Here is a 13,076-nt window from a genome sequence, read left to right as displayed (position 1 = left end):
GTATTTATTATATATAGTCTACCCATTACTGTTATATTAATTTGGTGAAATCTAAGTTCATTAGCAAAGAAAAAGTACTTAACCAGCTACCTAAGCTGGTTAACTCTGCCCCTGGCGTTACTAATTTCCATAGATGACGGTAACCACTCACCATCAAGTGGGCCGTATGCTTGTATGCCTACAGGGGCAATAAAAAAAATTATGGCCAGGCATCTTTTGTTACTTGTATGCTATTTGTTTTTTGTAGACTGAATTATCACAATCCCTGCAGCATTTATCAGAACAGGCCAAATCCATGACAGACCACATACAAAAAGTAAAAGCTTCTGGTGAAAAAATTAATGTAAGTCTAAATATTAAATATATTCTTAATAATTATCTTAGTAAATATAATAATTATTAAGACATATTTAAATCCTACTATTAAATAAACACATTCTTTAATTAAACAGAATAGTGCATATAATGTAATCAATTCTTTACTTATCAAATAAACCTTTGAATCCCTCTAATTATAGATATGGATCATTCACTCTAGCCTCTTTAATTCTATTAGCTTTTTTAATACAATATAGTTAGAATTTAAACAACTAAGGGCACTGACATTGGAGAAACAGCAACCTAAACCTTCTCCAAACTTATATACTAAGGTACACAACACTGTGGTATCTAAGGGCATCTCGATGCCTCCAATGAACACTACGCTAACTCCAAATTCGTAGATTTACAGGAGGATCGTTTAAACGAAAAAAGTTGATAAAATCTTTATTATTGCAGATATATTTATGTTTTTTTTGCGTAACTAGCTGATTTACTCTTGCTTCGAACCCCATCAATAATGATTAATTGTACTTTTTACTTACTTTACTTTTTACATAGTGAAGCGATTTGCGTGAAAAATGCAAATTTCAAAATTTTGAGTTAGAATAGTGTTCATTGGAGGCATCGATCTGTAACTACTGGACATCAGGTTACCAGGAGTTCAAAAGTCATTATAGTTATTGATATGATGATCATTAAGAAACCATCATTCACAATACCTCTTGTGCTTCTATAAATAATCTGTCTGTTATCTAATAAATAAATAAAATACTTTTCATCTGGGCTGCTGAGTACATTATATTGAGCCACTTTTCCTATGAAGTTTTACCGTCATTGTATCATAAACTGACAAAACAATTGAAAGCTTGTCAGCAAAATATACAGGATTTATGCAAAAGAATTGCATTTAAACTGCATGACAACTAAGCATACTCTAATTAAAATAAAGAAATCTTTCAGGAATCTTGTGAGGAATTGGAGAAGCAAATTGACAATGCATGTGCAGAACTAACTTGTGCCATAGAAAGACGACGAGATGAATTAATTCGTGCAGCACGCAGTACCAAATCTCAGGCAATTGCAAACATGAGATCTCTTACTTCGCATGCTGCGCAGAAACTAAGAGAAGCCACTGCCCTGCTACACTTCTCTATTGAAGCATTAAAAGAACCAGATCAGGCTGCATTTCTTCAGGTAATACAATAAATGTAACCACCAATCATGTACACCAATACAATCAATTGAATCAATAAAAAAAAGGTATAAACCTGATTACTACTTAATTTAAGTCCTCAAAAATGAATATAACAGAGCTAGTAGTCAAACTGAACCAATAGATTTTTTTTAATTCTGTATTTGTCAAATTTAGGAATAAGAAAGAAAATATATCTATAATTCCATTTTTTGTATCGAAATAATAAAACACAATAAAAAAAAAAGAAATTTGGTGTAAAAACATGATCTATAGGTTGAGACCCCAAGAAAAAGACAAAATTATACACAAATTTGTATTATGATGATGAGCTGATGAGTAAAACTTTTCACATAGCATAATTTCTTTAGTTGCATACAATGTTAATCATATTTAATAACCCATAGTTAAATATGTTATTGTGATGGAGCATACTTTACTGTTTTGCTGTGATACATATATTTATTTTCGATCTGTCTTCAATAATTTTTGCTTTTGATTTTATAAGACTTACAATATTTTCCACTGTTCCACATAACGTATATCTTGTGTTTTAATATACAATAACGAAATTATCAGTAAGACCCATATATCAATGTAAACAATGATTACAGAAGATTATCTGCCAGTATACGGCATACATAACACAAATGTTTTATTGTATCAATCAATAGGCATTATTATCAGTTAGCACACAATTCTTTGTCAGCATACATCTAAGTGATAAATAAGTACTGAAACCACAAGATATTAAATTTGTCACATGCATTTTTTCTGTTTCACATTCAATAAAACATAGTCTGTAAACAAAATCTGTCTTTAAAAATGTACTTGAAACTAGATACAAATATTACCTAAGAAAATCATTTCAATATAGAACGTTAAATAACATTCTCATTAAAATCCTGTGTTTTTCATATCATATTACTATCGACCACAGCAAGCCTGAACATATTGTGCCATATAATTTATTGTATTATTGCTTGTGTTATCTCCAGACACATTACGCAGATAAAATATGGCAAACAAAAATCTTTCAAAATACATTATAATATTAATATAATCTTTAATATTTATTACTCTTTTATTCACCTATGGAATATCCATACCTCCCTAGTTGTGTCTGTGTTTTGTACTCTGGGGTCTAAGGAGATTGCTCTGAGCAATTGTTTGAGATGATGCTGTTATCGCTTTTTTACCATAAAACCTGCACATTCATCTATAATGCATATCCAGAAATATTTTACATACACACATACCATTCACCTATGGAATGTCCATACCTCCCTAGTTTTTCCTGAGTGCTATGACATGTCCTTTAAACGAGATTTAAGGAAATTAGTCAGCGGTAGACAGCTTGTTGATTGTCCCTGGCAATTTTGTGGACCGTCTGTTTACCGAGGTAATAAAAAAACGTAGTTCATGAAAAAAACGCTGCTTGTTAATTTTCTATACAACAAATACTTGAATGACTACACCAAACTACACATAATATACTATGTAAATATAATATTTTCAGGTGGGCAACATTCTGTCTATACGAGCACAAGAAACTGCTGCCAATTTATGTACGTCCTTGGAGCCGCCTCCGTCTCCGCCGGCGCTTAACTTGGATATAGAACCAGTGTTGCGTACAGTGAAAAGCATGAATTTTGTTGAATGTACACGTAAGTTTCCTCGTGATTATGAAACAAAAATATAAACAAAAAAATTGTCTCAGTGCTACATTAATATAATGAATGGTTTTCTTTTACGGAATGCAGCTGTTGAGAACTCAATGAAATTGTCAGGTATAACCCTAATTGTTTGTAGTTTTTAAACTATTCATGAGAAATTTAAATACACGGCGTAAATTTCCTGTTGCCTTAAAATCGTAAGAAACATCATACGAAACCGTTAATTCTGGACGTCGCATCGTCCTTAATTATGTAGCCTTGGAACGTCACAACCATTAGTAACAAATATGTAAAATGTACTGCGATTTTTATTTAATTGTGTGAGGATTTACCAGTTACCGCCAACTTTCTATACGTTGTTGAATTTTAATCGTAACTAAGATTTTTTTCAACGTGCACTTATCAGCTAGGTATGTATTGACTTAACAGAATCTTTCAACGTGTTTTTCACTCGATTCAAAACGTTACGTAAAATATATAATAATAACAACGAAACAGCTATTTATATGAATAATAATAATTATTACCGTCATTACGTAGACTATACATTAGACACTGTATAGTCATCATACTAAGACTATACATAAATATTAAAAATCTTACGTTACGGACGTTTTTTTCCGGTTAGGGCAACCCTCCACATCGTCCCATAAGGAAATTCGTTCTGATGTAATGTGAATGAGTACCGAAATATGAGTACGCTTTTATCGACACAGCACCGGGCGCTCCGGAAATGGCAGTAGAGGCTTGTGCGGCTCGCGGGTGCTCGTGCACGCTGGCCTGGAAGCCGCCGCCCGCGCCCTCCGCCGTGCGCGGATACGTACTGGAATTGGATGATGGACTCGGGGGACCGTTTCGGGTGACTAACTTTTTTTTTCTTTCCTAAGCTGAGAGCCTTGAGCCTTGATATAGCCTATATCAGCGTAACCTTAACTAGTAGGTGAGCTCACGGGTCTCAAACCTGACGACGATGCTAACACGAACCCTAGCAAGAGCCGTGCTTCACAGACTCTACCACCGGATCGGCAACGCGACCCACAGAGAAGATCCGGCGAGAAACTCAGTGGGCTGTGTCTGAGGGTTGAGGACTACCCATTCTGTTGTCAACAAACAAACCAATATTAGTTCGCTTAAATATTCTATAAATTAATGTTCTTGGTCATCGTTTTCCTGTCGCAGTTGTCTATTTGTGCACACGGCTCAGAGAACTCACTAAGCATAAACTTAATACAGGTATCCACGTTGAAACCTAAAGCAGTGAGGTTTGGAATATATTATTACTTCGATGCCTAAATAGAACTAACGTACAACCACTTCGCTTTCAACACTCTTTGCCACTTAATTTTGTTTAAAAAATTCTCTTTTCGATGTAAAAACATATGTTCACGATTTTAGAGTAAACCGTAGAATTCACTTGTAAGTAAGTCCCGCCATCCTATCCATTTTTTCTGTGAAGCAGTCGTACCGTTCTGGTTTGAACAGTGTGGTACAGCCTGTATAATATATAACTGAATATCTCAAGATGGATGACGGCGCTCACGTTATGTTGTGAGTACCGTCTCAATACGGTCTCCAATAACCAGTTGACACCAGCTGAGCCGTCCTCTTATTCACCCATCAATACAAGATAAAATTAAATAACAATTGGCTGCGAAGACCTTATAGCAAAATGTGCGAATAACCGTCCAGATTTTATAAGGAACTATTTACTTTTATGTCAAAGTTCCAAACACTGGGAACTAAGTCTATATTTGTGTAGCATTGGTAAGAACGGAACGTATGAAAAGAGAGAACGGAGCGTTAAGATGTGAGTGAGAGAAAACGGCTTCGATCAACAATAGTAACTAGATTTCGGGTCGGTGCATAAAATCCGTCTCGTCAAATAACAGCGCACTTGAAATGTGAGCTCTTATTTTGTTTAGTTCACTTCAAACACAGCCAATGTCAACCCGTCTCACAATACCGCAGTGTGTATTCAAAAGTTGCAAAAATAAGGCTCGAAAAAACAATTTAACGGCCGGAGTATCTTACTTTCGGTAAGTACATGAAGTATAAACTATATTGTAAGCTTTAAACTTATAAATAATATTAAATTTTGAACAAAATTACCGATTTTTAACCACCGCTACAAATGTTGGCCAAGGCTCGGCCAACACATGGACAAACTTTTGCTTAACAGAACAGTAAATGCATGGAGTAGATTTGTGTTGTAATAATTTTTTTAAAATTTGTTAGCAGCACTTCAAAATTAGTTGGTTAAAATTGGTTAATGCTGCTTTTGTGTCTGTTTGTTGGACTCTCATTAGATACTTAGCTTTCCATTTTTATTTTAGCTTTCCTAGCAATCGCGTGTGCAGAATGGATCTCGATTGTCGCCAGAGAAACAAGAGATGACTTTTATAAGCCAGCTAAGAACTCCGCTTATTGACACTGGACATCTTTGCCTTCCGTGCTCACGGCTACTGAAATGTGGCCGAAACATTGTAATAAAAATACCACGCTTGAAACCGTTTAAACGTTGTTTTATTATGTGCACTGGTCGCGAAAACTTAAAAATATATATTACACAAAAACGTAACGCTAATAAAATAATAAGTAATGTATAGATACTAACAAACATACATTTCCAAATCCCATGATCTGTAAGCGGAGTAAAATGTCCCTTCGGAACAAGGTGACACTTTACAAAACTTGCATAAGGCCCGTCATGACTTACGCGAGTGTGGTGTTCGCTCACGCGGCCCGCACACACATAGACACCCTCCAATCCCTACAATCCCGCTTTTGCAGGTTAGCTGTCGGGGCTCCGTGGTTCGTGAGGAACGTTGACCTACACGACGACCTGGGCCTCGAATCAATTCGGAAATACATGAAGTCAGCGTCGGAACGATACTTCGATAAGGCTATGCGTCATGATAATCGCCTTATCGTTGCCGCCGCTGACTACTCCCCGAATCCTGATCATGCAGGAGCCAGTCACCGTCGACGCCCTAGACACGTCCTTACGGATCCATCAGATCCAATAACCTTTGCATTAGATGCCTTCAGCTCTAATACTAGGGGCAGGCTTAGGGACCCCGGTAACCGTACTCGTCGAACTCGACAAAGAGGTCGACGTGCAACCTAACCCATGCATCAGCCCGCTGAGTTTCTCGCCGGATCTTCTCAGCGGGTCGCGATTCCGATCCGGTAGTAGATTCATTCGCGAAACAATTGCTCTTGAGTTGTTAGGTCTCCTTCGAATGGGCAAAAACGCTTTACGCTTAGTAGCTTACGTTTTTAGTTAGCTTACGCTTTGCTCCTTCGAAATCGAATGAGCAAAGCGTAAAAAAGTTGTCGGATATTTTATTATTATTGTAATAGCGAAGATTTAAAAAAAAAACAATAGTAATGCAACAATGGAATTGTCTTATTTTATGTGCCACGATCCTTTTCTACACTGGAATAAAATAAAAACAATGAGTTTAACATTTTTAGGAAGTGTATTGCGGTCGGGAAACCGTCTGTACAATCGACGGCCTCCATTACGCGTCGCTGTACAGCGCCCGCGTTAAGGCATTCAACGGAGCCGGCGAGGGACCCTATAGCGAAATAATAGGATTGCAAACTTCACCGGGTACATGAATTTTCATTCATTCCTTATACCACGTTCTGTATACTGGTGGTAGGACGTCTTGTGAGTCCGCCCGGGTAGGTACCTACCACCACCCTGCATATTTCAACCGTGAAGCAGTAATGCGTTTCGGTTTGAAGGGTGGGGCAGCCGATGTAACTATACTGAGACCTTAGAACTCATATCTCAAGACGGATAGCGTCATTTACGTTGTAGATGTCTATGGGCTCCGGTAATCACTTAACACCAAACGGGCTGTGAGCCTTATACTGCCATCTATAATAAATAGAGTAAACTATTCCTTTAAAAAAAAAAATTGTCCATATTAATTGACATACTCAGCACAATCGATTAAAACAACTAATTTTTATTAGTTACAATGACAAATTCGTACAAAGTGCAAGAAAATCGTTCGTTGCTGAAACGCAAAACCAAGAAACAATATTCATTTGCTAAGCTAACTTATCTCGGCTTATTCTTCTGATATCAATCTTTAAGTTTGCTTAATATCTTAATCTTAACCTACCCGCTGGTCTGATATGGTAAAGACGCTCACCGGTCTGCCAATAACCGAGGCTATAAAGACCGCCGAGGCAAGGGCGGATCCAGGGGGGGGGTCATGGGGGTCATGACCCCCCCCTGAGCTGGTTCCAGGACCTAGGTGGACCACATATTGAACATAATAATTTAAGGACAATACTTAGTCTGGCCATAAATACTGTTACAATTAAAAATAAACAAAATATTACATTCGAATTTGGAATCTGTCATTTTTATATGATTGCTCATTGAGTTTTCTCATTTTGGCGCCAATACATTGTACAATATTTTGCGATATTAAAATGGAGTGGGGTGATAAAGAAAACCGAATCGCTGTGATTGCATTACGCAAAGTAGGTATGGAGCCAAATGCAATTTTTAAAACTCTCCATACGCTTGGTATTAGTAAAATGTTTGTGTACCGGGCTATTAATAGGTGCAATGAGACCTCCTCTGTTTGTGACAGAAAAATATCTAGCCGTCCACGTAGTGTTCGTACGAAAAAGGTGGTCAAAGCAGTAAGGGAAATAATTCGAAGAAATCCTGTCCGAAAGCAAAAGATTTTATCTCGGGAGATGAAGATAGCACCTAGAACCATGTCGCGTATTTTAAAAGATGACTTAAGTCTTGCAGCCTATAAGAGACCTAGTGGTCATTTCTTAACTGATAATTTAAAAGAGAATAGGGTGGTAAAATCGAAACAACTACTGAAACGGTACGCAAAGGGAGGTCATAATAATAATAATAATAATGTTTTTATTTCAAGTATCCATGACTCATATAAATTGTTAATAAGACAGACCTATGTTAGTAGTTATATTTACATCACAATGAATTACTGTGGTACCACCCCATGGGAGATGGCACCACAGCGACCCATGTATATACAGTCCAGCCTGCTTGCGATCATGCTCAGGATACTGTTGGAGCTGGCCCTCACTCTGTTTACCAGAGATGCACACCTCTTACGCATGGTAGCGTAGAAACAATCTATGTGCGCGTCTGCAAACATCCCTGATGCGCTACAAAAGCGGGGCAGCACCACCAGCACCCTAAACGCGTTATTGTATTGAACACGGAGAGCATTGTACGATCTTTGAGTATATCCAGCCCACAAGCTGCACGTGTAAAAGTTAGTACAGTAGGCCCTAAAGAGGGTGACCTTGACTTTAAGTGAACACCGTGCAAACCTGCGAGCTATCATGTTTGCTCTAACCGACAACGCTCTCCGCTCTCGTTCAATATCTTCATCATCTTTGAGATCAGGGGTCAACACATGGCCGAGATATTTAAATTTATAAACTCTTGTCAATGGCGTTCCGTTGAGTACTACGGGAGGTATTTTATCATGCGTCCCACCCCTGGTCTCAAAGACCATGATCTCCGACTTTTTACAGTTGTACACCAAACCGTGTGATTTGGCGTATCCCTCACACAAAGAAACAAGTTGCCTTAGGCCACAGATAGACGCGCTCAGCAGCACCATATCGTCTGCGTAGCTGATGTTGTTTACGCACACCCCGTCTATGAAACAACCAATCCTGGTCCTACTGAGCTCGCCGATCAGCTCGTTCATATACAGGTTGAAGAGCGTAGGCGAACTCAACCCGCCTTGTCTCACCCCGCACTCCAACCTATACGGAAGAGACAAAGCCCCAGCCCATCGCACATTGTTGATCTGGTTCCCATACCAAAACTTTAGAATGTTATTTATTTCCGTGGGTAGTTTAATATTTTCCAACTTTTTCCACAAGAGGTCATAGGAAACCAAATCAAACGCCTTGGACAGATCAAGAAAGCAGGCATAAACAGGTGTTCCTCGCCGCGTGTAGTATTTGACAGCATGCTTAAGACTTAAGATTGCACTCTCTGTCGACAAACCTGAACGGAATCCGAATTGGTTATCATGAAGATTTACATATTTATTTAGTTTAAAGTTAAGCATGCTGTCCAACACTTTGGATATAACAGTAGCTAGTGAGATAGGCCTATAGTTACTGCTATCTGCAAGGTCTCCAGTCTTATTTTTAGCTATTGGTACAACTACTGTTCGTATCATTTCCCTTGGCAAATAACTATGACCCACACAAATGTTATACAGCATTGAGAGAACCCTAGAGATGTGCACGCCCGCATAACGCAGGTGCTCAATGCTAAGCCCGTCATGTCCCGGAGACTTACCACGTGACATTGACCTAATTGTCTTTTTAACATCCTTAGACGTAAATGCCACTCCAATTTCCCTGCCGTGCTCAATATCAAGCACCGACCCAGCGAGTCCTAAAGTAGATTTTACAAAGAAGCGTTCCTTGAACATGTTGGCAATTTGTTCTGGTTCACTCACGCCACCGAAAAAATTTTCACTTCATAGAAAAGTTTTGTTTACGGATCAGAAATTTTTTACAATTGAGCAACATTTTAACAAACAAAATGACCGTATTTATGCTCAAAGCTCTAAGGAAGCTTCCCAATTAGTCGACAGAGTGCAACGTAGGCACTATCCGACTTCAGTGATGTTTGGTGGGGTATTAGCTATCAAAGAGTGGCTGAGCCATACTTTTGTGAAAAAGGTATCAAAACCATCGGCACAAGTGTATCAAGATACGATTCTTGAGAAGGTAGTGAAGCCCCTTAACAACACCATGTTGAATAATCAAGAATGGTCCTTCCAGCAAGACTCGGCGCCAGGTCATAAAGCTCGGTCTACGCAGTCTTGGTTGGAAACGAACGTTTCGAACTTCATCAGAGCTGAAGACTGACCGTCGTCTAGTCCCGATCTTAATCCGCTGGATTATGATTTATGGTCAGTTTTAGAGAGTACGGCTTGCTCTAAACGCCATGATAATTTGGAGTCCCTAAAACAATCCGCACGATTAGCAGTGAAAATTTTTCCCATGGAAAGAGTGCGTGCTTCTATTGATAACTGGCCTCAACGTTTAAAGGACTGTATTGCAGCCAATGGAGACCACTTCGAATAAGCTTTTTGTACTTTAAATTGTTTTATAATTATGTATTAAACTAACACACTGTAAAAGTAATAAATGTTATTTGCAAAGGAATTTTTTTTTTTTCCATGTTTCAGTATTTATGGCAAGACTAGGTATATTGTTGCTCCTTATATTGCTCCTTAATTAATTTAATATAATATAATAACTTTGTATGATGGCAAATGTTTGGGAACGAACGCATCGAAAATTTGAATTTTACCGCGCCGCACTCGCGCGCGCTTGTCGACTACGTAACGTCTAGCTAGGCCTAACCTCAAATTGAATCCTAACCTCAATCGGAATCGGAACGACTAAACTTCAACATATCATAACATAGTTCTAAGTTAAAAAACTAAAATTTCTTTATACCTTTAATGTGCTTATACCTTTAATGTGCTTATACCTTTAATGTGCTTATACCTTTAATGTGCTTATAATAAAATACCTACTTTTTACTTGTATCTATTGTTATCAAAATTAAATTATAAGTTCTTGACTTGACCATGACTATGTGACCCCCTCCTGGCACCAAAGCTGGATCCGCCCTTGCGCCGAGGACAGGAAGACGTGGAGAAGCATTGTGCATCGAGTAGTCCACTTCAGCAATGAAGAGACCGACTCAGAAGAAGAAAGAGAAAATCTTATTTGATAAAGCGAATAGTCTATGATCATATGATTTAATAAGTTTATAATAATAACTTAGCAAATCAAATCAAATCAAAAAAATTTTATTCAACATTAATGAAAGTACATACTTGTTGAACGTCAAAAAGAACTACCGCCAATTCATAAAAACTAGCCTCCGTCCTGAGAAGAACTGGCAAGAAACTCAGCGGGCATGTCTTTTTTTTATATTAGTTTTTTGGGGATCTGACTTTCGCAAATTGAAAATAGTAAAACATAGAAAGATTTATTGCGACAGTGGCGTGGTTCACGTGGGACGCGCGGTGCAGCTCGGGCGGGGGGGGCGGCGGGGTGTCGCTGTCGGCGGACGGCGCGCGCGCGGCGGCGGCGGGCTGGCAGCCGCGCGTGGTGCTCGCCGACCAGCCGCTGGCGCGCGGCCTGCACTACTGGACGCTGCGGCTCGACGCGTACGACGGAGACGCGGACCCCGCCTTCGGCATCGCCCGCGCCGACGTCGCCAGGGATAAGATGCTCGGTAAATGCGATATGCGTCGTGTCATGATAATCGCCTTAGCGTTGCCGCCGCTGGCTACAGTAGATTTGGAGGAATAGGGACAAATCTGGGATATCACAATACTTTTGTTGGGTTGTTAGAGATTTTATTTGTGACACTGAAAATGACTTTTATTTAGTGTTTAATATATTATATAATTTAATTTAGTCATCAAAGTTTTGTAAGCATTAAAGATATTAAAAAGTTAATTACCTAAAGCTAGGTACCTACCTAACAACTAAATAGTGCCAGCCCTATCGAAAAACTCTATTGTCCCTATACGTAACCTGATTCACCCCAAAGCCAAGGTGAATTGGGTCAAGCTAGTTCTTTTTTTCAGTTTTTGTGTATATTTTGTGATGAACTATGTATAATAACATTAATAACGCATCGTATATAAAAATTTTAAACTCTGGAGCCATTATGATCTCCGTTTTATTACTATAACTACAAAAAAATGATAAAATCAATGTCGAACTTAAAAAGTGTCCCGATTCCCCCCATTTCACAGTACTCTTCGAATCCTGCCCACGCAGGAGCCAGTCACCGTCGACGCCCTAGATACGTCCTTACGGATCCATCAGATCCAATAACTCTTGCATTAGCCGCCTTCGACTCTAATACTAAGAGCAGGCTCAGGGACTCGGGTAACCGAACTTGGCAAAGTGTTCGATGTGCAACTTAATCCGCGCATCGGCCCGCTGAGTTTCTCGGTAGTAGATGCACTCGCGAAGCAGTTGTCCTTGAGCTGTTAGGTCTCTTTCGGAGGCGCTCGGGCAGCTGTCAGTAAATCCCACCCCTCCTAATTAAGCCTTTCCTTGCCCACCTGTCCTGGTGAAAATGGAAAGGCCTCCGGGCCACCAGTATTCCTTCATAAAAAAAGGAATATGTGTAATCTTTTTAAAGCATGCAGAGGAATTAAATTCCTTGAGAATGTTGTTTCTTCTTTCTTTCTTTCTTAAATTATAAATTATGAGCTTTCATGTTTGTATTGACAGTAAATCTCTCACAGAGTGCTATGAATTTCTTGGACAGACATTCATACAAGGTAATCGTTTCCAAAGGAATTTCAGCACCTCAGACATATTGAGAAAACATTATTAACGCTGCCATTGATGGCAAAATAAGCCAAAAGCCTCGGTCTAAATCTGACCAGATTTTGTAGCATCTCGTGATCAATGTGGAGTATAATAATAATATTTCGACTGGCAAAACTTTTTGTTGTGTCACCAAATGTATGGGGGTTATTGGAGGCGCAGACTGCGCGTTCCGCAGCACAAACACACGTAGTCCGTACACATAAGGCTTAACGTTCAGGAAGCGACGCGCTGGGCTGGGCGATGTACATCGACGGGTCGCGGTCGTGGTTCGTGCACGGCGGCGCGCACGGCGGGCGCACTGCGGGCGGCGTGCGGTGCGGCTCCACTGTGGGCGTGCTGCTCGACCTCACGCGCGGCACGCTGCGCTTCACCGTCGACGACCATCCACAGGTTAGTTCAATTACAGAAGATTGTCGTCGTGACAGAGAGTTTGAAGTCGTCGTGGCCTAAAGGATAAGACGTTCGGTGTA

The 13,076-nt window shown here is 39.4% G+C and overlaps 1 protein-coding gene across 3 annotated transcripts in view; it reads left to right on the top strand.

The window, feature by feature from the left end:
• LOC101736179 (E3 ubiquitin-protein ligase TRIM9) overlaps positions 1-13,076 on the top strand; it is a 34,528-nt gene that overhangs the window by 961 nt on the left and 20,491 nt on the right. For all 3 annotated transcript variants that reach the window (XM_062671530.1, XM_062671531.1, XM_038014555.2), the window contains exons 2-8: positions 248-343; positions 1,282-1,515; positions 3,033-3,180; positions 3,906-4,048; positions 6,667-6,805; positions 11,252-11,488; positions 12,824-12,996. In XM_062671530.1, the coding sequence (XP_062527514.1) occupies positions 248-343; positions 1,282-1,515; positions 3,033-3,180; positions 3,906-4,048; positions 6,667-6,805; positions 11,252-11,488; positions 12,824-12,996 (1,170 nt within the window). The remainder of the gene's footprint in view (positions 1-247; positions 344-1,281; positions 1,516-3,032; positions 3,181-3,905; positions 4,049-6,666; positions 6,806-11,251; positions 11,489-12,823; positions 12,997-13,076) is intronic.

This window comes from Bombyx mori, chromosome 12, assembly GCF_030269925.1.
Source record: "Bombyx mori chromosome 12, ASM3026992v2".
NCBI classification, from domain to species: domain Eukaryota; kingdom Metazoa; phylum Arthropoda; class Insecta; order Lepidoptera; family Bombycidae; genus Bombyx; species Bombyx mori.
Note: the sequence above shows the minus strand (reverse complement) of the source record. Positions and strands in the feature narration are given on the sequence as shown.